This window comes from Nyctibius grandis, chromosome 17 (genome assembly GCF_013368605.1).
Source record: "Nyctibius grandis isolate bNycGra1 chromosome 17, bNycGra1.pri, whole genome shotgun sequence".
Lineage (NCBI taxonomy): Eukaryota > Metazoa > Chordata > Aves > Nyctibiiformes > Nyctibiidae > Nyctibius > Nyctibius grandis.
Window position 1 is genome coordinate 11,179,222 of NC_090674.1, and position 23,769 is coordinate 11,202,990.

The following is a 23,769-nucleotide window of genomic DNA, read 5'->3' on the forward strand; positions in this document are numbered from 1 at the left end:
ACTCAGGTGGTTTTGCATCTTCCTTTTATGCCCAGAGAAACGCCTGTCCCGAGGCATTTCCCACGCCAGCTCCACCATCGTCTCCCTGGCCCGTTCCCACGTCTCCAGCAACGGCAGCAGCGAACATCTGCTGGAGATGCCCATCTGCACCTTCCAGCTGCCCGACCTCACCGTGTACACCGAGGACTTCCGCAGCTTCATCGAGCGAGACCTCATCGAGCAGTCCATGCTGGTGGCACTGGAGCAGGCTGGTGAGTACGTTTTTAGTGCTAACGTGGTGGTGGTTTGTGGCAGGGCCAACGGGGACGAGGCTGAGGCTGCAGAGAAGCGAGCCCACGGCAAGGACGCGGATCTGAGAGGTATTATTTCACCCCTTTTTGTAGCGTGGTGCAAGAGTTGAGTAAGAGTCTGCTTGGCTCTGCCTGCAGACACTGAGTGTCAATAAATTGGGACGTGGTCATCGCTCGTGCAGCTGGTGACGCTCAGAAAAACAGCTGCATTATCTCACCCCCTGCCTTCCCTGCGCCATCAGAGAGAAGGGGGAAATAAATCCCTGCGTAACACAAACAGTAGCTCATCACCACTGACAAATGTTGGAAGTGATGACAAACATTTCAGGTTGATGACGTGTTTTATGTGCTGCTTCGACGCAGGAAAACTCATCTGCTGGCTTTGGGGTTGCCTGGAGAGGACCCACCTGAGGGGTGCGGATGGGTTTGGTTTCTAACGTGCTGTTTTCCTCCTGGGTGAGCTGTAAATAAGGTTTAGCTGGTGAATGGACGGGACCTCCGTGCTGGCAGAGAAAAACGCTTATGTGGGGTGGAAGGACACCAGGGATGATCTCAGGAGCCTTTCCACCTCTCCTCTGTTTCTGCCACTGATGCACATACCTAGAAAACTACTCCTTCAGGGATAACATATACTCTTAACATCAAATCTTAGCCCTCTCCTGCTCTAGTGCTCCTGTAATAAATATTCTCCCGCTTTGGAAATGAACACTTGATCCGAGGGATCTCATTACGGCCGCGTTGCTAACGATGCCTAATGCAAATAAACCACCCTGACGTCGGTCGGAGCAGGGGGGGTGGTGGGTTGTGGTGGGTGAGGGAGCTGGGGGGGCTCAGCCCTGGGCTGGGGATCCTTCCTGGCGCGCTGAGACGCCGTTAGCGTTAAGTAATTGATTTTTCCAAGATGCCTTTTGAAGGCTGAAGTGCGTCTGTGCTGTGTGTGGGTTCGTTGTATCTTTAGCTGTGTTTATTAAAGGGCTGTGCTGCATATATAAAATATTCCAGACTTAATTCGAAGTGGGGTTTTGAGCGCGGTACTGTGATCTACGGTGATTCCCGTTGTTAACTTAGTACGTGCTGTCCTTAGGGGATTAAGCAAATACTTTATAGGCCAATAAACGTCCAGATACTCTTCTCCTTCTATCCAGAGCTCCCTTTGCACCGCTGTGGCAGGGTGAGTGCGCTTTAAAGTGGCTGTAAATTGCAGTGACATCCTCTTGGAAGGCTTCTGGCGCGCTCAGAGCTGTAGGAAAGGTCTTGGTGGAGCTGGAAACTTGGCGTTCTTTGTTACAGACCTAAATGGATTAAGCCTTGCCCTATATTTTGACGAGGCAGAGGGTTTTTTCTCGTTGCACACACAGAGCAGCAACCGGCGGTGCCTTGCCCAAGGCTACTAAAACAAAATATCAGGAAGAACTGGAAGAAACCCCTGGGTTTGATGGCTTTGCCTTGGCTCCGGGGTCAGGTGTTCTCCCCAGGGTCAGGGACATGGTGCCAAGCAGCCCTCCAAAAGTCCCGCAGCCTATTGGCAAGAAACCGGCTTCGCACTAATATTTATAGTTATAATTTATATTATAATATAATACACGTCTGTAGGCAGACTGTTAAAAACTGCTGAGTTAGGAGGCGAGCGTGCTCGCTTTGCTGCGGGAACGGCGTCGAAGGAACGGCAGGCGGGTTCCTCGTTCTTGGGGTGTAAATGTCCCGCGTCTCGCAGCGGGCAGTCAAAGTGGGTGCCTCAGTGATGCATCACCCGGGTTTTGAGAAGCTTTTCAGCCTGGTTTTAGCCCGTGCATGAGCAGAGGCACGTGCGTACACGTACCCCCCTCCTTACCTACGTGGCATCTGACTTGCAAATATCTTTGCCCATAAGTCATTGGCCAGACTGGTTCCCTTAGCAGGAGAGACGAGCTCACGTCTGGGTCCACCTTGCTTCAAAAGACAGGTGAAGCCTCCTCAGAAGTTGGGTGCTGGGCTCTGCTGGATTGCTGCCCGCGGCGCAGGACCTCTGCTGCGGTGCCTTCGGCCCCTCCGCTGTCATCCTCAGATGATAATTTATCCTACAGATAAATTAACTCATTTTAGATATACGAAATGAGCTTGCTTCAGCATAGGTATCCCTTTTTCTAGCTGCTGCCCCTTTTTGGTCTCCTTTTTTAGCCTACTCCTAGGTGGTGATCCTGCTCCTTCACCTCCCCAGTGATTCAGCAGGGGGGAGCGAACCCCAGCGACCTGCAGCCACTGCACAGAGGTCGTGGTGGGTGTTGGTGTTGGACCTCTCCCGTCAGCCCGTGGAGCACGAGGCCGAGCCGGCCCTGGGGACGCTGCCTTCGTCACGCAGAGAGGGCGGCCGGGTAATTACGGCGCTGGGTTCCCCGCTAGCCTCGGGGGAGCCATTTGGCTTCGTCGTCAGGCTGGGAGGAGCGTTGTCCTTGTCCCTTCCCATCGCCGTGACCTAGTTAGATGGTTCCTGTTAGAAGAAACGACGGTGTTTTACCAAATGTACTCTGTGGGTTCCTGATCTCTGCAGGGACAAACATCTTCTGTAGCAAAACCAGCTGCGGGGCAAAGCTGGGCCCTGTAAGAGTCACGGTGCTGGATGCAGAGGAAGCCTCATGGTGCTGGTGGACTTCTTCAGGTGTGCAGAAGAGCTGTCTCCGACCTCGCTGCTCAAGTGATGGTTGTGGGACGATCCCTCGTGCTCTTGAATCCAGTTATCTTCATAGAATCATAGAATGTGAGAGGTTGGAAGGGAGCTCTGGAGATCATCGAGTCCAACCCCCCTGCCAGAGCAGGACCAGTCTAGGGCAGGTCACACATCCAGATGGGGCTTGAAGGTCTCCAGAGAAGGAGACTTCCTCATAGAGCTTTCAGGGCTCGCTCCGAATAACCACGTGCGGAGAAATATGTTGTTTTAAATACTTCTTGGAGGCCTCTTGGCCTTTCCGCCGCCTTGATACGAGCAAAAAAACATTTGGAGAAGGGTTTGAGGAATGTGGTTTCTTTCGAGATGACTTCTCTTGCGTAACTGGGGATCTGCACGAGTTACTCTGCTGCCTGGCCGGGGACGTGCGCGGCGCGGCGTGACCGCACGCTGCGGATGGAAATGCCTCGCCGAGGTGTGTCCCCTCCGAATCGGGCCTGACTCGGCTCGGCCAGAGGTTGCACAACCTCCAAAGCACCGACCAGAGCTGCAGACACCCTTGGTGTCCCCCAGCTGTTGGAAAGAGCAGGGAATTCTCCAGGAGCGACGTGAAATGGGTTAAAAAACACATAAAAAAAAAGCAGTTAGCGCTGCGTCGTCGTGTTTATCGGTGTTTATCGGTGTTTATTGGTGTTTAAAACCAAGTTTTCTGTATTTAGCTCTTCCACAGCTGCCGTGGCTGAGGTTGTGCAAAACAATTTCAAGAAATCCTGTGTTTGAGAGCTCGGGAGCAAGGAGGGGTTCGTTAGAAACGCTGGGAAAGGGCTCGTTTTCTGCAAGAGCAATTTGAATGCAACTCGTTGGAAGCCTGAGCAGCATCTGCCAGCCAAAACACTGCCTGTTGCACGGGATCCAGAAAAGCTACTGGAAAAAAATCTCAGCCTGTTTGTGAGGCACAGCAGAGCGAGGCGCAGGGTTGGGAGTTCAAAGTCCTCACTCAGCCTGACTCCGTTTCCTTGGTCAATGTTTAACCTTGTCGCGCTGCGCTTGGCTGCAGCGTGTAAGTTAATTTTTTCCTAGCTTCTATTTTTAGATGCTCTCGACTTGAATTACTGCAACTGCCTTATATTACCTAAAAGCTGCTATTTTTACAGGGCGTAAAGCTCCGCCGGGTTGCGTTTTCATTGGGATCAGCAGAAGCTCCTGGGTGTTGTACCTCAACCAGCGAGCGGGGCAAAAATGACCGATGTGAGAAGCTTTAAATAGGAGTGATTTGGTTGCAAGAAGAAACAAAAAGTGGTTATTACCAGGAAAAGTGGTTGGGCACCGTTTGTGGGAGGTGTTTTCAGGCTGATGGGTTTTGAAATAATTAGGGTAGGGGGAGAGATGGACAGGAGGAGAACGCTGGTCTGGGTTAAAGTCCTGGCTCCTGTTTCCAGCTTTAATTCTAATTTGTGTGACCTTAAGCTCAGCCTGGCTGTTTCATTGCATCCCCGTGAAGTTTTGCAGCTCCCATCTCCCCTTTTTGTTGCTTTATTACCGCTTTGACTCCTTCCTTCCTCCAGCCATGGGACCAGTCTCTAACTGCTCATCTCTTCAGGTGTTCCCCCTGTGGATTAAGCAGGTTTCCCTCCTCGTCGGTGTTTTTTGGGGGGATGAACACACGCACCGGTCCCACGCTGTGCCATGGGCCCCGTTTTCACGCTCTCAAACTATTCCCACAGGTCGTCTGAACTGGTGGGCGAACGTGGACCCCAGCTGCCAACGGCTGCTTCCCCTGGCCACCACCGGCGACGGGAACTGCCTGCTGCACGCCGCCTCCCTGGGTAAGGGCTTGACTTAACTCACGGCGAGCGAAATAACCAACTGCTTCACTTCACGCCTGGTAACCTGCGTCGTGCCAAGGGTGGTGAGACCCTGGCCCAGGTTGCCCAGAGCAGCTGTGGCTGCCCCCTCCCTGGCAGTGTTCAAGGCCAGGTTGGATGGGGCTGGGAGCGACCTGGTCTGGTGGAAGGTGTCCCTGCCCGTGGCAGGGGGTTGGAACTGGATGGGCTTTAAGGTCCCTTCCAACCCAAACCGGTCTGTGGTTCTACCCCGGCCGCCGCGGCAGGAGGTGTGCGAGCGGTCGCGATGCTCAGGCTCTGCGGGAGAGGAATGGGTTGAAGGAAACAGGCTGCCAAGAGCTTGTGGACTTCTCAAGTGCCTCTGCCCTGGAATTTGGCAAATTTCCCTGCATTGCTGAAGGAAACATGAAATAACGGAGCCACCCCTTCCCTCCTCCTGCACGTTGAAGTTTCAAGAGCCCAGGTTTGACTTCAGCTCATCGAGTGCGACCGTAGTAAATTTTCTGAGGTTTCCAGACTCTTAAATCACCAGGGCTGGGTGTTTCCTTTGCGTTTGCTTTTCAGACCCAGCGAAACCACAGTCATGTTTAACCCGCTCTCATTTTCCCATCAGATGTTGATGTAAAGGAGCATGTGATTTGGTGAACAGATACTGTGAGATGCCTTAAGTTGAAAGCAGAGGTGGCAGCATCTCCGTTTAGCTGCGTGAAAACTCGCTGCAGGTGGAAAACGCAGGCTTTGACCCCAGGATTTTATAGTTTAGGTTGAAAAACTTGCATTTCCCTGCCTCTGGTTCCCAATTTACCGCTTCCCCTGGTTCGTGGCAGGTCGTAGGACCTCAGCAGATGGACAGAGCGATGCCGGCTGCTCCTAATCCTCTGTGTCTTTGTCCCCCGTGCAGGTATGTGGGGTTTCCATGACAGAGATCTCATGCTCCGCAAATCCCTCTACACCTTGATGGATAAAGGCGTGGAGAGGGAGGCCCTGAAGCGGAGGTGGCGTTGGCAGCAGACGCAGCAGAACAAGGAGGTAGGAACCGGCCCGAACGCCGTCCCCTTTGCGGAGGGGAAGGTCTTGATAAAATATCTCATGGGGTTGGGAGGTGCTTCCTCTCGTGATAGAGTCTGTCGTGAATTTAGGGCAACTCCCTGGCTTGTGGCTGTGCCATGGTGAGACGTAGCCTTCGGTCTAAACTACAGCAAAATTCTCTTTATTATAAGATCGGAAAATTCTTTATAGAACCGTGTTATGTCCAGTATTGATGGGAAAACAAACGTCACCTTTGGGCATTGAGGATCCAGCAGGATGAGGTGGCCGTGCTGGCTTTTAGGAGGAAAGCAGCACGGTGGCGTAGGTCTCTCCAGCGATAAAGATCAGGGAGATGTGCCTCGGTTGAAGCGTGGAGCAAACTCCTCCACCAAAAAAAGGGAATTCATGAACTTGCCATGTTGAAGGCTTTTCAAAGCTGTGACGCAGCGGGGAGGTGACTTTGTCGAGGTGAAGAGCTACCAGGCGAGAGACGGCCCCTCTGTGTCGAGATGTTTTTGTGAACAGGGTAAACTTTTGTTTCCACCTGACACTGAAGGATGTTGTTTACTCTCCAGCTTCCTTTTTATTTTTGGAAGGGCACAAAGATTCATATCTTGACAGTTTGAAAAAAAAAAAAAGACGAATTTCCCTGTTGGAAGCAGGGTAGTTAATAAATAATTGGAGATTTTACTGCTATTAGAAGCATGCTTTTGTGCATCCCTTCCAACTGCGTGCTCCAGAATTAGCTGTCAGCAAAGTACCGTGACTTGCAGATCTTAAAAGGGCTTGAAAATAGGGTACAGGGTGCAGTGGTGTCATGCCCTGCTCATAGTCCTCAGCACAAGCCGAAGGATCTTGGCAGCAGAAGTGGGATGTAGATGGTGCAACGGTCCAGGAGTTGCAGGTACCGCTGAAGCGGTTGGCTGGAAGGGGCAGGTTATGAGCTCCTCTTTCCAAATCAGCTCTGAAAGAAGCAGCCCAGGGTGATGGATGCTGCTCTGAATTTCACAACCTGCTCTGGGTGCAATATTCTCCTCCCGTGCTTTAGATCGGCGACGAAAGAACTCGTGTTGGCGACATAACCAGGAGCGGAGAAACTTAATTAATATCTGACTGAACGAGTGAGGAGCAGAACGTGCCGTCGGTTACTTCTGGTGCAGGGTTTGAAGGTTTCTTGGCAGCTTGGAGGACTCAGGATGTTGTGTTTGGATGCTGGAGCTCCGATTGTGGAGCCGGGGAAAGGAGGAGGAGGAGGGTACGGTGCCTGCCCTTCCCGTTGCGTTTCTCAGCTTGTGACCTTCCATGCAGCAGGCTTGAGCTTAGCTTTGGGCACGGTCTTGTGGTTTGGAGGTATTTCACAGAATCACTGAGGTTGGAAGAGCCCTCTGGGCTCATCGAGTCCAACCATTGCCCTGACACCACCATGGCAACTAGACCAGGGCACTAAGGGCCATGTCCAGTCTTGTCTCAAACCCCTCCAGAGATGGTGACTCCCTCGCGGTGCCGTTTCCAACCAGTGTCTCATGTCACACGTGGGGCAATTGCAGAATGGACGTTTTGCAATCGTAATGTAAGGAAATGTGAGTCAAGTGTGGGTTCACCATCTGTGGAAATATCAAAGCCACGCTTGAATTGAATATTTATGGATGCTATGGTGTATTTCATCGTTTTTTGAAGGAAGATAAAGTCCGTATTTTAGCTAGTCCAATTATCTGTCCCACTGTCCCTTCTCAGTAGATTATGTTGTCTTTAATACTGGAAGGATTTAGTGGAACGCTAAAGGTTTCCTCTCGTTCTGTGGGTTGAAATGTTTGCTTCCACTCCACAAAAAGGCAAACTTGCATTTCAGGCAGATCATCTCCCCCCGCTGGCTTGAGAACACGGATTTGCAAACGTGCGCTTTTTTTGCATAACGTATTGATTATTTTTGCATAAATCCACAGAGAAAAGTTGTGGCTGTGTGTATAAAACCACGCTGCAGAGATTGGAAAATACTGACTCTGAAGATTTTGGGTTTTATTTGCAGTCTGGTCTCGTTTACACCGAAGAGGAGTGGCAGAAGGAGTGGAACGAGCTGATCAAGCTGGCGTCCAGCGAGCCCCGCGTGCACTACGGCACCAACGGGGGCGGCTGCGGAGGGTACGTGGAGGGGAGTGAAAAATAATACACCTAGGTGTAAACCACAGCGAGTATCTGCCTTCAGTGTGCAGCTCGTGTTAAGGGACGAGGCTGGGGATTGCTGCTTTGGTCTGGCTTTAAGGGGAAGGATCACGAGGAACGAGAGGTCCATAAAGCATCACAGGAAGTGATTTAAATGCTGCCCAACCCCTTTTTGGGGGGTAACGCATCCATTGAGCAGAAAACTAATCTTCTCTCATGTTTCATCACGCTGATGTCTCTGCAATGAGAGCAATAACCAACAGCTGTGGATTTCCTGCTCGCTCTGGATTTCAAGGGCACGTTATCGCCGCAGCCATCCCAAACCAACACCACTTGGGAGGCTCTTTAGATAAGAGGCTCCCAGAAGTGCCAAGCAGCAGCGTGGTGTTCCCTCGGCTTGGAATCGGACGTGGGTTTGGCTCTGCATCTAAAATCTCAGATCAGAGCTGAGATCAAACTTGATGCTGTTAATGGGATCTGCCTCTCCGTGGCTGCCTAGAAAGGCCTCTTCCTGGTTTTAAAAGCAACAAATACCCAAGGGCTGAAAATTACTTTCTTTCTGCTTTCCCAAAGCGTTGAAAGCTCCGAAGAGCCGGTGTACGAGAGCCTGGAGGAGTTCCACGTCTTTGTCCTTGCCCACGTGTTGAAGAGACCCATAGTGGTGGTGGCAGACACGATGCTGCGGGACTCGGGGGGAGAAGGTGAAAATCGCGCTCTCTTTTCAAAGCCTTTATGAATTCTGCATGCTCAGACTGGGTGTTTCCTCTCTACCACACGTTTTCACGGGGTCTTTTTGCTCAGCAAAGCCAGATCTTGAATCAGAGAGCAGAGCACGGGGTGCATTAAAGTGCTGCAGGGTGCTGGGGGTGATTCCCACGTGAGGGGGTGTTTTTTGTACTTCTTTTACCCCAAACGTGTGTGTAGACATGGGAAATTCCACTCCCTGCTTGTAGTATTTTCCACTAGCACTTAATTTCCTGTCAGAAAAGATTAATCAATTACCATCATTCTGTGTGCAAATTCTAAGTTGTTTCGTGGAGGAGTGAAGGGTTTTTATAGAAAACAAAGGTTCATTTTGCCACCGTGCTCCTCCTGATGTAACATCAGTGTCTATTTTGGGTTGTGGGTTTTTTTAGTTGTCCCTCGAGCTGGCAGATAATTGCAGGTGAAACCTTGAGTGAAGCAAACAGCTTGTTCTGGAGCAGTTTCAGTATAAACAACTCTTAACTCTTTAAAGCATTATGAAAACCAACCGCCCTGATTTCTTTCCAGCCTTTGCCCCGATTCCCTTTGGAGGGATCTATCTTCCCCTGGAAGTCCCAGCCAACAAATGCCATCGTTCTCCGTTGGTTCTGGCTTATGACCAAGCCCATTTTTCTGCCCTGGTATCCATGGAGCAGAAGGAACCCACAAAAGATCAAGGTAGGCAATAAACAAGATTTATATCAATATAAGAGAGCAGCTCTGTGGAGAAGAACTTGGGGGTACTGGTGGATGAAAAGCTGGACATGAGCTGGACATGAGAAAGCCAACCTCATCCTGGGCTGCATCGCCAGCAGCGTGGCCAGCAGGGCGAGGGAGAGGACAGGACATGTCTTTCCTTGGGACAGGAAGGATGTGGACCTGTTGGAGCCGGTCCAGAGGAGGCCACGAAGGTGATCTGAGGGCTGGAACAGCTCTGCTAGGAGAGTTGGGGTTGTTCAGCCTGGAGAAGGCTCTGGGGAGACCTTATTGTGGCCTTTCAATACTTGTAAGAAAGATGGGGCCTGTAGTAGGGCCTGTAGTGACAGGACAAGGGGTGATGGTTTTAAACTAAAGAGGGGAGACTCAGACTAGACATAAAAAAGAAATTCTTTATGCTCAGGGTGGTGAGACACTGGCCCAGGTTGCCCAGAGAGGTGGGAGATGCCCCATCCCTGGAGACATTCGAGGTCAGGCTGGATGGGGCTCTGAGCAACTTCATCTCGTGGAAGGTGTCCCTGCTCATGGCAGGGGGTTGGACTGGATGGTCTTTGAAGGCCCCTTCCCACCCAAACCGTTCCGTGGTTCTATGACAGTTCTGTGATTTGGTGTGACACCAGTTGCCATCAGAGCTGATGTTGTTCTTGGTGGGCGCTCAAAGCTCGGCTGCGACATGGAAGGTTTGTCCTTTCGGGCATTAAAAGCGGGTTTTCTGTCCCTTGTGCAGCTGTGATCCCGCTGACGGACTCCGAGCACAAGCTGCTCCCCGTGCACTTCGCCGTGGACCCCGGGAAGGAGTGGCAGTGGGGCAGAGACGACAGCGACAACGTCAAGCTGGCCAGGTTGGTTCTGTGTGGACCGGAGCCAAGATCAAAGTATTGAAATTCAGCAAAAAATCAGTTTTATTGATGCAGGATCTCATTTTGAGGGGTTTGGAGCCAGTAAAAAGCCTCTCCCTGTGGTTGGGGTGGAAAATTACTTTTTTTTTTTTTTTTGATAAGTGGAAGTTTTTGAGAAAACATCTTCACTCTTGTGAGAGTTGTTTCTGTGGAGAGGAGAATCATTTTGAAACCAGCTCTGTTTGGGTCTCTGCCATCTGCTTGTTGTTCTTTGTCTCATGGACAAGTAAGGTTACTTCTCAAGTTCATTTTAATTCATAGCAACCTCGATTTTGACATTCAAATCTTCTTTATTCCTTTGGGTTTTAATGGAAAGGTTGGGAAGGCTACAAAAGTGTCACCTTTGGTGTTGCTGCTGCCTCGATGCAGCTTTACCTGTTGTGTTAAAACACACTTTTAATATAAAGTCAACTAAATACGGAGGAGAGAACCTCAGGGAAGGGAAACTTGACTCTGACTTTGTTTTTTATCCTTGTTCGTAGCGTGACGCTGTCCCTGGAAGCGAAGCTGCACTTGCTGCACAGCTACATGAATGTGAAGTGGATCACGTTGCCTTGTGACACGCAGGTGAGGAGACGAGGAGGATTTTCTTTCCTCTTTAATTATTTAAACCCCCCCAGCAGGCGGGACGTCGTCAGCCTTGCTCTGCTTCACGGGAGCTTGTCTGGGCCCCCAGGAATCGCAGCTAACGCCGCTCTGAGCAGATAAACCACGCGGGTTTTTTTCCTAGAGCTTTTCACGCCTGTTTTTACCCCTCACACAAACTGGGAGCGCAGCCCTCGTGCGTCCCGCCGGGCAGCCTCGGGTGGAGGTTGCTGGCAGCGAGGACGACGCTGCTTGTTCCAAGAGAAACATGAACCGTTGGTTTATGGCCACCAGAAGCTGCTGTGAGTTTGGCTGTAGTTTTCCTGGGACCTTTTGTTGGCAGGAAAACTCCCGTCCACTTCTCAGATCTCCACGGTGGGAGCCGCCGTGACAGCGTGAAGGGGTTTTTTCCGCTCCCATTTTTAGGAGAAAACTCCCCAAACTTACATGTGAGCTGGTTTGGTCTGTCTGAAACTGTCGAGGTGTCATCTCTAGCAGAGCTCGAGTGGTGACGTGTTGGTTGTGACCTCCTTACCTGGCCGCGTGCTCTCAGCTGCTTTGCTTAGAAAACACCGTGACCCGTCCCCACCTCAGGAGGATGCCATGACCCCAGGGAAACTGGTGCCAGCAGTGCCCACCACACTTGTGGGTGGCCAGAGGGGGAATTTGGTGGCCCCCTCCTCACCAGTAGCACCCCCTTCTCCTCAAGCTTTTCCCCCGGAAGCTGAGCAAGTCAGGACACAGAATCCCCGAATCACTGAGGTTGGAAGAGCCCTCTGGGCTCATCGAGTCCAACCACGGCCCTGACACCACCATGGCAACTAGACCAGGGCACTAAGGGCCATGTCCAGGCTTTTCTCAAACCCCTTCAGAGATGGTGACTCCCCCACCTCGCTGGGCAGCCCCTTCCAATGGCTAATGACCCTTGCTGAGAAGAAATGCTTCCTGATGTCCAACCTGACCCGCCCCTGGCGAAGCTTGAGGCTGTGTCCTCTTGTCCTGTTGCTGGTTGCCTGGGAGAAGAGGCCGACTCCCACCCCGCTCCACCCTCCCTTCAGGTAGTTGTAGACTGCACTAAGGTCACCTCTGAGCCTCCTCTTCTCCAGGCTAAACACCCCCAGCTCCCTCAGCCGTTCCTCGCAGGTCAGACCTTCCAGACCCTTGCCCAGTTTGGTCACACATGGATGAGCAGGACGGCTGCTGGGGACGCGTCACAGAGGGTGTTTGAATGTTGTCCCCTCCGTTCTCCAAGCAAGTCCTACCTCTCTGTTTCACCTTCAGCCTGAAAACTCTTATCTGAGGAGCTTCCTGGACTTTGACCCGTATGTTTTCTTTCTCCCCAGGCGCCTTTGGCCCAGCCGGAATCGCCGACAGCCTCCGCGGGCGACGACGCTCGCTCAGCTGCGGAGTCGGGCGAGTCGGACAAGGAGTCGGTGTGCAGCAGTTCAGCGAGCAATGGCGGCAGCAGGGGCTGCAAGGACAAAGAGAAACCAAAGAAAGAGCGAGAAAAGGAGAAAGAAAAAGAGAAGAAACGGGCAGACTCGGTCGCCAATAAGCTGGGCAGCTTCGGGAAGACTTTGGGGAGCAAGCTAAAAAAGAACATGGGTGGCTTGATGCACGGCAAAGCCATCAAGGGAGGTGTGAGCAACGGGCAGGGGGACACCTTGGAGAAGAAGAAGAAAGGATCCTTGAAGGCAAGGAAAGGCAGCAAAGAGGAATCTTCCCAAGGAGACTTGTCAGCTCCTGTGGAGAAAACCTGCCCGGGTAAATCTGCCCCCGAAAAGCCGTCGGACGCCTACAAATACAGCCACGACGTGAGGCTGAGCCTGAGCATCCTCCGGGCTGCCATGCAGGGCGAGCGCAAGTTCATCTTCGCCGGCCACCTCAAGACCAGCAACCGGCACCAGTACCAGGAGGAGATGATCCAGCGGTACCTCCTGGACGCCGAGGAACGCTTCATGGCCGAGCAGAAGCAAAAGGAGGCGGAGAAGAAGGCGCTGGGGAGCACTGCCCCTGCCAAGAAGCTGGAGCCGGAGGCGAGCCCCTCCAGGGGCGAGGAAGCGATGCTGAACCCCGCGTACCCCCAGCCTCCCCCCGCCTACGCTATCCAGGCCCTGGAGCTGGCCGTGGGCCCTAAAATAGCAGCTTTTCCCTCGGGTTATTCGGGCGTTTTCACCTTCCCCAGACCCTCCGTGGTGAACAGCATGGAGGGGTCGCATCCCCCCGGCTACCCAGACAGCAGGCGGCAGGTGGCGGGGGGGTCCTGCGGCAACCTCCCTCCCTACGCCACCTTGCCCAGACACTGCGGCCAGGCGCGGGCCAACCCCTACCACCCCGGCCCTTCCCACCCGGGGAGGTTCTCCCCCACGGACATGGGCGTCCATCCCACCTACGCGCCGGAGGGCGAGGGCTCCGCCTGCCTCCCCCCGCACAGCAACGGCTACAGGGAAGCCCTGGAGCAGGACGGGCTGCAGAAGGGGCCGCCGGGGGACCGAGCCTGGAGCCGGGTCCGTTACAGCGTTCAGCAGCCCAAGTGCAAGCAGCCCAACTGCAGCTTTTACGGACATCCCGAGACTGGGAATTTCTGCTCCTGCTGTTACAGGGAGGAGCTGAAGCGCAAGGAGCGGGAGGCTCTGGTGCACAGGTTCTGAGCGCCCTGCCCCGGCGCCCGGCTTTTGGGACCCATGAAAGATGGGGAATGCAATAATATATTAATTTTTTTTAACACACCCCCCCCCCCTACCACGCTCCTCTCCCCGTCTGTGGAAGGAGGGAGCGGGTGTTTGGCTGGATGGGCTGAGAAATGGGGTTTGGCAGCGGGATGGAGGAGGGAGAGGGGTGAGAAAAACCAGCCCTCCCCCTGCGAGACCCTGAGGAGGCTTTTGGAGAGGCTGCTCCTGGCAAGGGGGGCCCGGGCGAGCGGAGGGTGCGCTGGGGCTGGAGCGCAGGGGGAAGGAGGGGGGTCTGCGAGCGATCCAATAAACCAGACCAAAGCTTCCGGGGAGCAGCACCCGCCGGGTCCTTCCAGCCGGGCTCCGCCGTCACCGACCGCCCCGAGGCGCCCCAGCCACTTCACTTTGAGCGTCACACACCTTTTAATTGAGAGATTTTGTTTTTTTAACACTGTTTTTATTTTATATTTCTTTGTTGCTGGTACTGAGCGAAACTTAGTTGGAGTTGGACGTTATTGGGGGGGTTTTTTGGTTGAACTCATCTGAGCCCGGCCCCATCAGGTGTCTCTGAGCATCCCTAGCAGCGGGCTCAGGGCTCAGCCCTTCTCCCAGGCTCGATCTGTTTTTAAAATGTTCTTTTTTAACCTCTTCCTTGGGGTGGGAGGGAGACGGAGGGGGGGCGATCCCAGCGCTTGAGTGGCTTTGAGGTTTCTTTCCCGCAGAAGTACTGTGCAAAACCGTTCTGCCCGCGGTCCGGGCGCCCCGGCGTAGGTAGGATGGAGAGGAGAACCGAAGGTCGGGGTCTGCAGCCAGCACTCACCGTCGGCGCGGGGAAGGGGAGAGCACGGGGAGGGAAATCCGCTGCCGGGCGCTCGGCCACGCGCCCGCGATAACTCCCTACCTGAGCTACCGCCGTACTACCTCTGTTCTGCTGCATCCAATTAACTCGGCTCCGTTTTGCTGAGCCACCTAACTGACCTTTAGGCTGAGGAATATTAAAGATATTTTTTAATAATAGGGCTAAAAGAGCGAAACATTAAGAAAAAACAAACCCGTAACTAACTGACACGCACTCGACGTGGTCCACGCCGCTCCCCCCTGCCAGCCCCTGCGCAGGAGGACCCTCTGGCATCCCGCAGCGGGTTTAACTTTAAACTTCAGCACTGCAACGTTTGCACAGATTTATTTTATTTTTTTTTTATAACTCCAGCTCCCAAACCGGACTCGACCCTGTACAGAGCGAGGTTCAGCGTTTTACCACGTGAAAATAAAACGACGAATTATACCAATAATTCAAAGCTTTACAACATTCCCTCTTTTTTTTTTTTTTTCTTATTTTTTATGTTTTGTTTTTCAGAAGGCACCAAACTATGCAATCCCTTCCCGTGCCCATCCTGCCCGCTGTCCTCCCGGGGAGCAGGGACGAGAGACCCGGGCAGAGGAGGTGAAAGTGTACTTAACACTGGAGAATCACCCGAAGCCTTATTCTCACAACTAACCCTAAAGCTTGGCTCTAACCTACAAGTTTTACCAGTTTATACCTAAAACCCCACAAATTAAGGCCTTTCCTAGAGGAGGCTGCGCGGGGTCGTTAAGCCGAGCGATGGGTCGAGCCATCTGAGCCGCTTGTGGACGGGTTGTAAATATCCCAGCGATGGTTTAACTCTGACTTTTAAGTTGTTTGGTTTTGTTAAATCGCCAAACTTAAAAATTTAAGTCGTTAAATTTTGTTAAATTTGTAGCTAAGCCTCGCCCAGCCACGTGCTGCCAAAGGGCTTTAGGAGATGGTCGGTGTGACCCTGTAGGCGACTCGCAGAGCTGTTACCCCGCAGCGATCTCTCGATTTACCCCCAAAATTAAGTTGAAACGTTCAAAAAAAGAAACAAACCCTCCCTGGGGGGGTCACTGGTTTGTGTCCCCGTTTCTGCAGTTTATTTCAGGGCAGCAGCTTCGGGGGGTGCCCTTGAGATCGGGGCAGGGGATGCTCTGGGCCCCCCCCAAGAAGAGGGAAGGCAAAAGGCGACGCTTCCCCAGCGGTTCCAGGGTGGTTTTGGGGGGATTTCTCCCCATTTTGGTTAATTCCGCCGCGCCGATGGGGGCTGGGGGCTGCGGGGGGGCTGATTTTTGGAGCTGCTTGCTGGAAGGTGGCTCCTTCCCGGGGAGATCCGGGGTGTGGAAGCAGACAAGGGTGGGGGGAGCTTTGCTTTGGTGGTGTAAACACGGCGGGGTCGGGTGGGATGTTGTCTTGAGGGGAAACACGGGGATGGCGGCGGCACCTTCCCCATCCTCCTCGAAGAAATCCATCTCGAGTCCCGTTTACCAGAGCTGCTCTCACCTCCCTCCTCCTGAGACTTTTTTTTTTTTGAAAAGCAAAGTGTAGCCGGTGCTTTGGGTTCTTATTAGTGAAGTTTGACTGTATCATCGTCCCTCTCCGAGGAGCGGAGGAGCCCGGACGGCTGCGGGGGGTGCAAACCCATCCCTGGGAGATGAGAAAAAATCCAAATGGGGAAAAAAAAAAAACAACAACTGAACTTTGGGCAATGCTGCCAAAGCTTTGAAGAGGGTTTTTTCTGTGAGAGGCAGAGTTTGGGCTGTTCCCCAGGTGCCCCCGGAGCCCCGATCTCAGCTGGGTCCCACCCAATTTCTTCAGAACCACGAAGGATTTTTTTTTTATCAGGTCATTTTTGTTTCCTTTATGGTGAAACTTAACTTTTTTTTTCTTTTTTAAGGGACTATTAAATACAAATTATATTTATTGAACGATGATATCTACCACCGGCTGGGTCCTTATTCATGAATGCCCTAAAGCCCCTCCCGGGGTGTGTTTTTGGGGTGTGGGACTAGCTATTCTTCTGGCACCTAATTTTTTAAAGCAGGGTGGGTTTGGGGAGGGGAAGCAGAAGCACCTTCCATGGGGGAACAGCACCCAACCTGCCCCGGGGGGGGTTCTCCCATCGGGATGGGGATGGGGAGGCTGCGATGTGACCCCAAATAAGTGCACTTATGGTGTCGTCAGAAGGAATGTTGCTGCCATCGGGCCCTGGGTGCAGCAAAGATTCTCTTTCAGGGCCTGCAAACCCCCTTAATGAGCATTTTATTGTGTCAGATGAGCATTTACCCTCACCACCATCACCCGGCCCCTCACGGGGAAGGCTGCTGTGATGCTCTGGGTGTCACTAACCCTCCAAGAAGCGACCTGGGTTAATTCTGCAATTGTTTATTCACAAAAACTGTGGGTTTTTTTTTAAAAATTCCCTCTTAGGTTGGTGATTTCTCCCCTCCCCGAGCACGGCTGTAGCGAGCACTAGACCCCGCGGGGCCGTCGGGCTGTACGCCGCGTCCTCCCTCACGCTGCCATCGATCCACTGACAATAAACCAACGTTCAGCTCCTGGCCCCGGGCAGCGGCCGTGCCTCTTTCCTCCGCTTCGCCCCGGTTCGGCCCCACCGCTCGGGGTGGCCCAGCCCCTCCTGCCCCACATTCCCTGCCCTGGGGCTGCTCTCCATCCCCTCCCGCATCACCTTCGTGGGGTTTGTGTGGCTTTTCCTCCACTGTGGAGCACAGCAGCCTCTTTCCTGGGGCTTGGGGAAGTTTTCCTTCTATTTAGGTACCAAATTCAGGCTGGCATTTAAAGAAGAACCCCCCCAGCCACCCCTCCCTCCCTGTTTTCCATCAATCCTCGCTGATTTTGGAGGAACCTTTTCCCCAGCTGCATTGGAAGGCCAGCGCCCAGCGATGCTTTGGGCAGTTTAATACCCAAGCAAGGCATAAAGGTAAAATCCACGGGGCACTTCAGATCCCAAAGCTTAAATGGGGTCAGAAAGAGGAAAATTCACTGTAATGATGTTCACCAACAGCTCCAGCCTCAGCGGTCCGGCCCCGGGGCTGCGAGCGGGGGGTTTGGGGCTGGTTGGGAACACGTATCGTGGGGAGGTGGGAACGGTTTCCCACGGGGTTTCTTTGCGTTGGGATTTTCTCTCCCAGCTCCCGGTGTTTTTCCTCCGTGCCCAACGCCACGTCGGTGCCGGCCCTTCTCGGGGCGGCCCGGGCTGACCCCGCGCTGGCGCAGGCGCTGCCCTCGCCTTGGAGAGCAGCCCTGGGCTAAAGCCCTGCAGGAAATTCCTCTCATCCGCCGGGTACCGGAGCCAAAGACCCGGCCAGGCTCCCCCGGGGGGGGATTTTCCTGCAGGAGGAAAATTGGGGTGCACGAGCTGCAGCCACCAAAGCTGAGGCTGCCCCGAAACCTGGGGGGAAAATACACCTAAAGTAAGATTTTTAGCTGGAGCGTGTGCTCTCACAGTGCTGGGTTTCCCCTGAGCCTGGTTTATGCCAGGGTTTATCCTGCCTTGTGCTGGCACCGGTGCCTTGGCTGCCCCTGTCCTGGCCCCAGCAGGAGGAGCTGAGCCGAGGGGGTTTGGGTTTTGGGGTCCCCAGGGGTTTTATGGCAGCGGGGGGGTGGCAAACGCGGCCCCAGGGCCACCATCCACCTGCTGCTGGCAGCGGGGTCAGGGCCCCCGGCTGCCCCAGCCCCCTCGGCCGGGTTGGGGCTGGCAGGAGCCAGGCTGGCTTGGCATGGGTGCTGCGGCGCGCTGGTTTTTCCGGGGTTGGGAGGAGAAGGCCGTGCTTTGGCCGTGAGTCACGGAGCAGCTCGGTCCTGCCCGGCAGAGCCCTGTCCCGAGGAGGGGCCGTGGGGCTGCGTGGGGCCCCGGGCCAGCCGGCAAAGAGGTGTGGGGACGGGCTGGGGGTTTGGGGGGTACCCCGGCCGTGCACAGCGCTGTACGGCCCTCGGTTGGCAAAGCATCCCTTATGGGGTGCCTAGGGCTGTCCGTACCCCCTCCAGCACCATCCATCCCTTATGGGGTGCCCGGGGCTGTCCGTACCCCCTCCAGCACCATCCATCCCTTATGGGGTGCCCGGGGCTCTACGCACCCCTCCAGCACCGTGTATCCTTTACGGGGTGCCTGGGGCTGTACGTGTCCCCTCCTGGAGCTGTAGCCCCCCCCCCCTCCAATGCTGTAACATCCCTTATGGGGTGCCTGGAGCTGTACGTACCCCCGCCCGCACTGTGCACCCCTTTGTGGGGTACCTGGAGCTGTAGGTCTCCATCCAGCACTGTCCATCCCTTATGAGGTGCCGGGACCCTCCGTCCCCTCCATCCCCGCCCATCCCTTTCGGGGTGCCCGGTGCCGTTTGCCCCGGAGCTCCTGGCCGTGCCCCGGGGGCTCTCCCCGCTCTCGGGGCGGCGCAGGGGCGGGGGTTACCGGGGCCGGGGAGGAGGGTACCGGGGCCGGGAGGGGCGGGATGCCGGGGCGGGGGGTACCGGGGCCGGGCCGGGCGGTGGCGCTCGGGGCTCACCGGTCGCTCCGCTCCGGCCGCCGCCGCTCCGGGCCCGGCCGAAGTCCCTCCGCCATGAACGGGGCGGCGGGGGCGGCGTTCGCCGGGCTCCCGGGTAGGGCAGGTGCCGGGGGGGGGAGCGGGGTTTGGAGGGGGTCGGGGGGGTTTAACGGGGGGGGGGTGAGCGGGGTTTGGGGGGTCGGGGCGCCGGTGGGGCCCCCCTGGACCCACGGCCCGTCCCCGCAGGGGAGCTGGTGCTGGAGGAGGCGGCGGGCGCCCGGCAGCGCTGCGGCGACGGGGACGGCGACGGCGACGGCTCGGTCCCGGGGACGCTGCTCTGCACCAACCGCCGCCTCGCCTTCCTGCCCGCCCAGGTGCGACGGCGACGGGCCACCGGCACCGCCACCGGGACCGGGACCGGCCCCGAGCCCTGCGCTGCCCGCCCGCACCCCGGCCCTGGGGCGTCCCCGACCCCGGCCCTCCGCACCCCCACCCCATCCTGACTCCCATCTCAGCCCCATCCCAGCCCCATCCTAATCCCATTGCGGCTGCATCCCCAGCCCGAACCACATCTGAATCCCTATCCCACCCCAGCTCCATCCTGACCCCATTCCAACCTCATCCCAGTCCCATCCCAGTCCCATCCCAGCCCCCCAACCCTTGCTCATCGCCTGCAGACCCCCCACGTTCACCTGGGGAACTCCTCGCTGCAGGACATGGCAGGGGACAAGGGGCAGCCACGGGGCCCAGCACAAGCCGGGGCAGCGGGGTCCCGGCTCCGGCCCCGTTGCCCTTCCCAGGGTGTTGGGGGGGTCACACCGGGGCGGGTCCCAGCTCCCCCCCTCTCCCGCAGGCTCCCCGCTCCCGAGCCTTCCTCCACAGCGAGTACGACGTGGCGCTGCCCTGCATCCGCAAGCTGGTGGCAGGTAAAGGTGCCAGCCCGGATCCCCCGTGTGACGAGCGGGGCAGGTCTCAGCCAGCGCTGACGGCCACCCATCCTCACCCACCGCAGCCAGCAGCTTCGCCAAGCCCAAGGTGCTGACGGCCGCCTCCACCCTCAAGTTCATCCCCGAGGAACTGGCCGTCTTCTGCCGGGATTTCCGCCTGCTCCGCTTCCACTTCCAGGAGAACGGGTTGGCTCCGCAGGCGTTCCGGGTGAGCTGGGGGGCTGGTGGCCGTGGGGGGGACGGGGAGGCTGTGTACGTGCCTCTGGGGCACTCCAGGGGGGGTTTTTGGGGAGGGGGATTTTGGGGGGGCTCACGCCTGGTCCTGGCTCCTCTCCGCAGGTCGCCAACGCCATCGCCCAGGCGCGGGAGGCGGCGGCGTGGCTGGGGGACAGCGGCGAGGGACACGGTGGCTGGTCCTGCCCCGCCGAGGGGCCTTTGGAGGATGAGGAGGAGGAGGATGAGGAGGAGGAGGAGGAAGGCTCGGCTGCCACGCTGCTCTTCGAGAGCCTGCGCGACTGGGAGAAGGAGCTGGAGCGCCTGGGCGCCGCGGGCTGGAGGGTCAGCGCCGTCAACGAGCGCTTCGACATGGCCCCCAGGTACAGCCCGGGCAGATGTTGGGGTCCCCAGGCCCCCACACCCCACGCTGGGGGGGCACAGCCACTCGAAATGGCACCCCGGGGTTTGGGGGGTGCTGGGGGAGGGCACCTGCCCCATGCCCCCACCCTCTGCCCGCAGCCTCCCCCGGTACCTGTGGGTGCCCAGCGGGCTCCTGGACCACGACCTCAAGCGAACCTTCGCCCACTTCGAGGAGCGCCGTGTGCCCGTGAGTGCCCGGGAGGGGGACGGGGTGCTGGGGGGGGCTGGGGAAGGGGCTGGGGGGTGGTCTGAGGGGGGGTGTCACCCCATCTCGCCCCCAGCGCCTGTGCTGGCACCACCCGGGTGGGGGTGACCTGCTGCGAGCTGCCGGCTTCCACGCAGCCTCGGAGCCGGGCAGCGAGGACGTGAGGTGAGTCTCGCCGGGGGGGGTCCCAGAGGGGGTCTGGGGGTGCTGCCCCACGCCGGCCCCACCCGGGGGTCCCTGTCCCCCCTCCCCAGGTGCCTGGAGGCTCTGCTGCTGGGGGGCCGCGGGCCCTGCGTGCTGGCCGACGCCGCCGAGCTGCCCACCCTCGCCGACATCCAGCTCGCCCACCTCAAGCTGCGGGCGCTCTGCCTGCCCGGTGAGCAAGGGGGGGGGATCAATGGGGACCCCCTGACACCCACCGCGGGGGTCCGCCTCCTCTGCTGACCCCCCCCATCCTCTGCCCCTCCGAGCCAGGCGCGGCGGCGGAGGAGAAGTGGCTCTCGGCGCTGGAGGGGACGCGCTGGCTGGAGCATGTCCGGTGAGCGGGTGGCACTGGGGGGGGGGGGGCTTTTTTTGGGGGTGCAGGGGGAAAACCCCACCCTAAAATACCCCTCCCCATGGCAGACAGCCCCATCCCCCCGCCACCAGCCCAAGCAGGGTGACAGGGGCATTGCGGTGGGGGGGCTGCAGACCCCCGAGCAGGCAGCCGGGGCATTTCGGGGTGCCCTGACCCCCCCCTTTTTGCCCCCCCCAGCACCTGCCTGAGGAAAGCCGCCGAGGTGGCCTCGCTGCTGGCGGGGAGACGCTGCTCCGTCCTCCTGCAAGGTCCTGCCGGGGTTGGGGAGCAGCGGGGTGGGGGGGTGATGCTCTGGGGACCCCACACACACCTCCCCGTGCCCCCCCCCAGAGCCGTCGGACCGGGACCTGAACTGCCTGCTGGCCTCGCTGGTGCAGCTCCTGGGGGACCCCCACGCCCGCACCCTGCCCGGCTTCCAGAGCCTGGTGCAGCGCGAGTGGGTGGCAGCCGGGCACCCCTTTCCCCACCGACTCGGGCTCCTCCGCCGCGACAGCCCCCGGGAGGAGGTGAGACCCCACCCCGCGCACCCCGCCACATCATCGGGGGGTGACACGGGTGACACGCGTGTGTGTCCCCCCCGGCCCAGGCCCCCGTTTTCCTGCTGTTCCTGGACTGCACGTGGCAGCTGGTGCGGCAGTTCCCGGCGGCGTTCGGCTTCACCGAGGCCTATCTGCTGGCCCTGCACGACAGCAGCTTCGCCCCCTGCTTCAGCACCTTCCTCTTCAGCTGCCAGCGGCAGCGGGGCCACGGCAGCCCGGTGAGCCGGGGGGGGGATGCCTGCCACACTCCCCGTCCCATCCATCCCACCCCACATCCATCCATCCCACCCCGTGTCCATCCATCCCAAGAGGCAGCGGGTTTAGGGGCGGGTTTGGGGATGGAGGCGAATCCTCTCCCATCCACTGCACCCAGCAGCGCCGTGCCTCAGTTTCCCCATCCACATCCCAACCTGGGGATTGACCCCCCCCACCCTCAAAGCTCCCGTTTCCCCCCTTCTCCTCCCCACAGCACCGGCCCCGCAGCCAGACCTACAGGCAGGTGAGCGGCTGGCGGGACCCCGAGGCGGGCGCCCCGGGGGCGGGCAGGGCTGCCCGTGGGCTGCCCCCGGTCTGGGCCTGGGGGCTGCGCTACAGCCCGCAGCAGCGGGCACGATTCAGGAACCCGGCGGGTGCCGCTGGCGCCGCGGGACCCCCCGACACCGCGGACCCCCAGAGCCTGGGCAGGGTGAGTCGGGGCTTGGCTTGGGGGGGGGCTGCACGAGACCCCCCAGCTCTCCCGTTCGATTTGGGGTGCTCTGCGTGTTAAATCCCTTCCCGGTGCCATGCGCCCCCCCAAAAGCTGCCCCATCCCTAACTGGGGGGGTTTCCCTTCCCGTTAGCTTCCCCCCACCACCTTTTTCCCCTAAATCCTATTTTTTCCCCCCGTTTCCCAGCCCGCCGACGCCTGGCCGGGGCCGGGGGCCGGGAACGTGTTCGTGCTGGCCAAGGGGACGTTGTCACCCCAACCCTTTCCCTGGAGGAGCGGCCGCCCCCCGCCGCGCCTGGCCCGCTGGGCCCCCTCCCTGGAGAGCCTCGGCGAGCGCGGGGGCAGCCCGGGGGGCAGCCGGCCCCCCGCGTCCCCCCCGGGGCTGCTGCTGCCCTGCGCCGCGGGACCCTCCGTCCGGCTCTGGCGACGCTGCTACCTGCGGGGTCTGCCCGAGGCCCAGGTAACACGGCCCCGGGGCCGGGGCGGGGAATTCCTGTGGGGTCTGTGCGGTGAAGCGAGGGGAAACTGAGGCACGGTGGGGCTGCACTGCAACGGGGCGCCCGGGTGGGCACCATCCCACCCCATCTCCATCCATCCCACCCCGTATCCATCCGTCCCACCCCATGTCCATCCCACCCCGTGTCCATCCGTCCCACCCCGTGTCCATCCCACCCCACGTCCATCCCACCCCGTGTCCCCCATCCCACCCCCTGTCCCTCCATCCCACCCCGTGTCCCCCCATCCCACCCCGTCCGTGTCCCCCCGACCCCGCACGCGTCTCCCCTGGCCGCACACCCCGTCTCCCCGCAGCGCGGGCGCTTCGCCCCGTCTCCCGCCGGCCTGGCCGAGGAGCTGACGCTGCTGCAGGACCGGCTCAGCGCCTGGCAAGCGCGGGGACCCCGCACCGAGCCCGCCGGCAGCCCCCTCGCACCCTCCCGGTGAGGGCCCCGGGGCGCGGGGGCTTTTCAGGGCCAGATCCTGCGGTGCTGCTCGGCTGCCGGTGCCGGTGCCGGGGAGGCAGAGCTGGGGGGTCCCCGAAGGGGAAAAAATTTAATTTTTTCATTAAATTGTCGCTACCTCCACAGAGGCTTTGAGGGGGACGGGGATGGGGACACTGCGGGAGCTCAGGGAGCCATGTGCGGGGGCCTGGGGGAGGCCAGTGGGTTCCTCGCCCCCCCAGGCCCCTCGCCCGGGCGCGTTCGGGGGGGTCTGTATTTGGGAGCCCGTTAAAGCGCAGTTTTGCA

The 23,769-nt window shown here is 57.9% G+C and overlaps 2 protein-coding genes across 3 annotated transcripts in view; both read left to right on the forward strand.

Moving 5' to 3' along the window:
* The window catches only part of OTUD7B (OTU deubiquitinase 7B), a 31,999-nt gene extending 16,508 nt beyond the window's left edge, over window positions 1–15,491 (forward strand). Inside the window, exons 4-12 of one of the 2 annotated variants that reach the window (XM_068414727.1) lie at window positions 36–251; window positions 4,656–4,757; window positions 5,677–5,804; window positions 7,831–7,943; window positions 8,538–8,665; window positions 9,237–9,386; window positions 10,153–10,267; window positions 10,807–10,891; window positions 14,939–15,491. In XM_068414727.1, coding sequence (XP_068270828.1) covers window positions 36–251; window positions 4,656–4,757; window positions 5,677–5,804; window positions 7,831–7,943; window positions 8,538–8,665; window positions 9,237–9,386; window positions 10,153–10,267; window positions 10,807–10,891; window positions 14,939–15,079 — 1,178 coding nt within the window. In that variant the 3' untranslated portion in view covers window positions 15,080–15,491. Of the gene's footprint in view, window positions 1–35; window positions 252–4,655; window positions 4,758–5,676; window positions 5,805–7,830; window positions 7,944–8,537; window positions 8,666–9,236; window positions 9,387–10,152; window positions 10,268–10,806; window positions 10,892–12,252; window positions 14,874–14,938 lie in introns of those variants that run through there. The other variant, XM_068414726.1, reaches the window with a different exon arrangement.
* Window positions 15,492–18,971: 3,480 nt separating this feature from the next.
* On the forward strand, window positions 18,972–23,547 carry MTMR11 (myotubularin related protein 11). The gene is made up of 15 exons (XM_068414729.1): window positions 18,972–19,030; window positions 19,162–19,289; window positions 19,769–19,841; window positions 19,928–20,070; window positions 20,202–20,458; window positions 20,598–20,685; window positions 20,780–20,868; window positions 20,958–21,079; window positions 21,178–21,241; window positions 21,458–21,528; window positions 21,611–21,786; window positions 21,867–22,037; window positions 22,289–22,504; window positions 22,713–22,985; window positions 23,336–23,547. The coding sequence occupies exons 1-15, from the start codon at window positions 18,991–18,993 to the stop codon at window positions 23,465–23,467; spliced, it is 2,043 nt and encodes a 680-aa protein (XP_068270830.1). The 5' UTR covers window positions 18,972–18,990; the 3' UTR covers window positions 23,468–23,547.
* The last annotated feature ends 222 nt before the right edge of the window (window positions 23,548–23,769 follow it).

Excerpts from the sequence above, each read along its gene's own strand:
- MTMR11 (XM_068414729.1), top strand. The coding sequence starts at position 18,991 with ATGAACGGGGCGGCGGGGGCGGCGTTCGCCGGGCTCCCGG. Across the intron at positions 20,686-20,779 it reads TCGAGGAGCGCCGTGTGCCC|CGCCTGTGCTGGCACCACCC; the intron begins GTGAGTGCCCGG and ends TCTCGCCCCCAG. Across the intron at positions 21,787-21,866 it reads GCGACAGCCCCCGGGAGGAG|GCCCCCGTTTTCCTGCTGTT; the intron begins GTGAGACCCCAC and ends CCCCCGGCCCAG.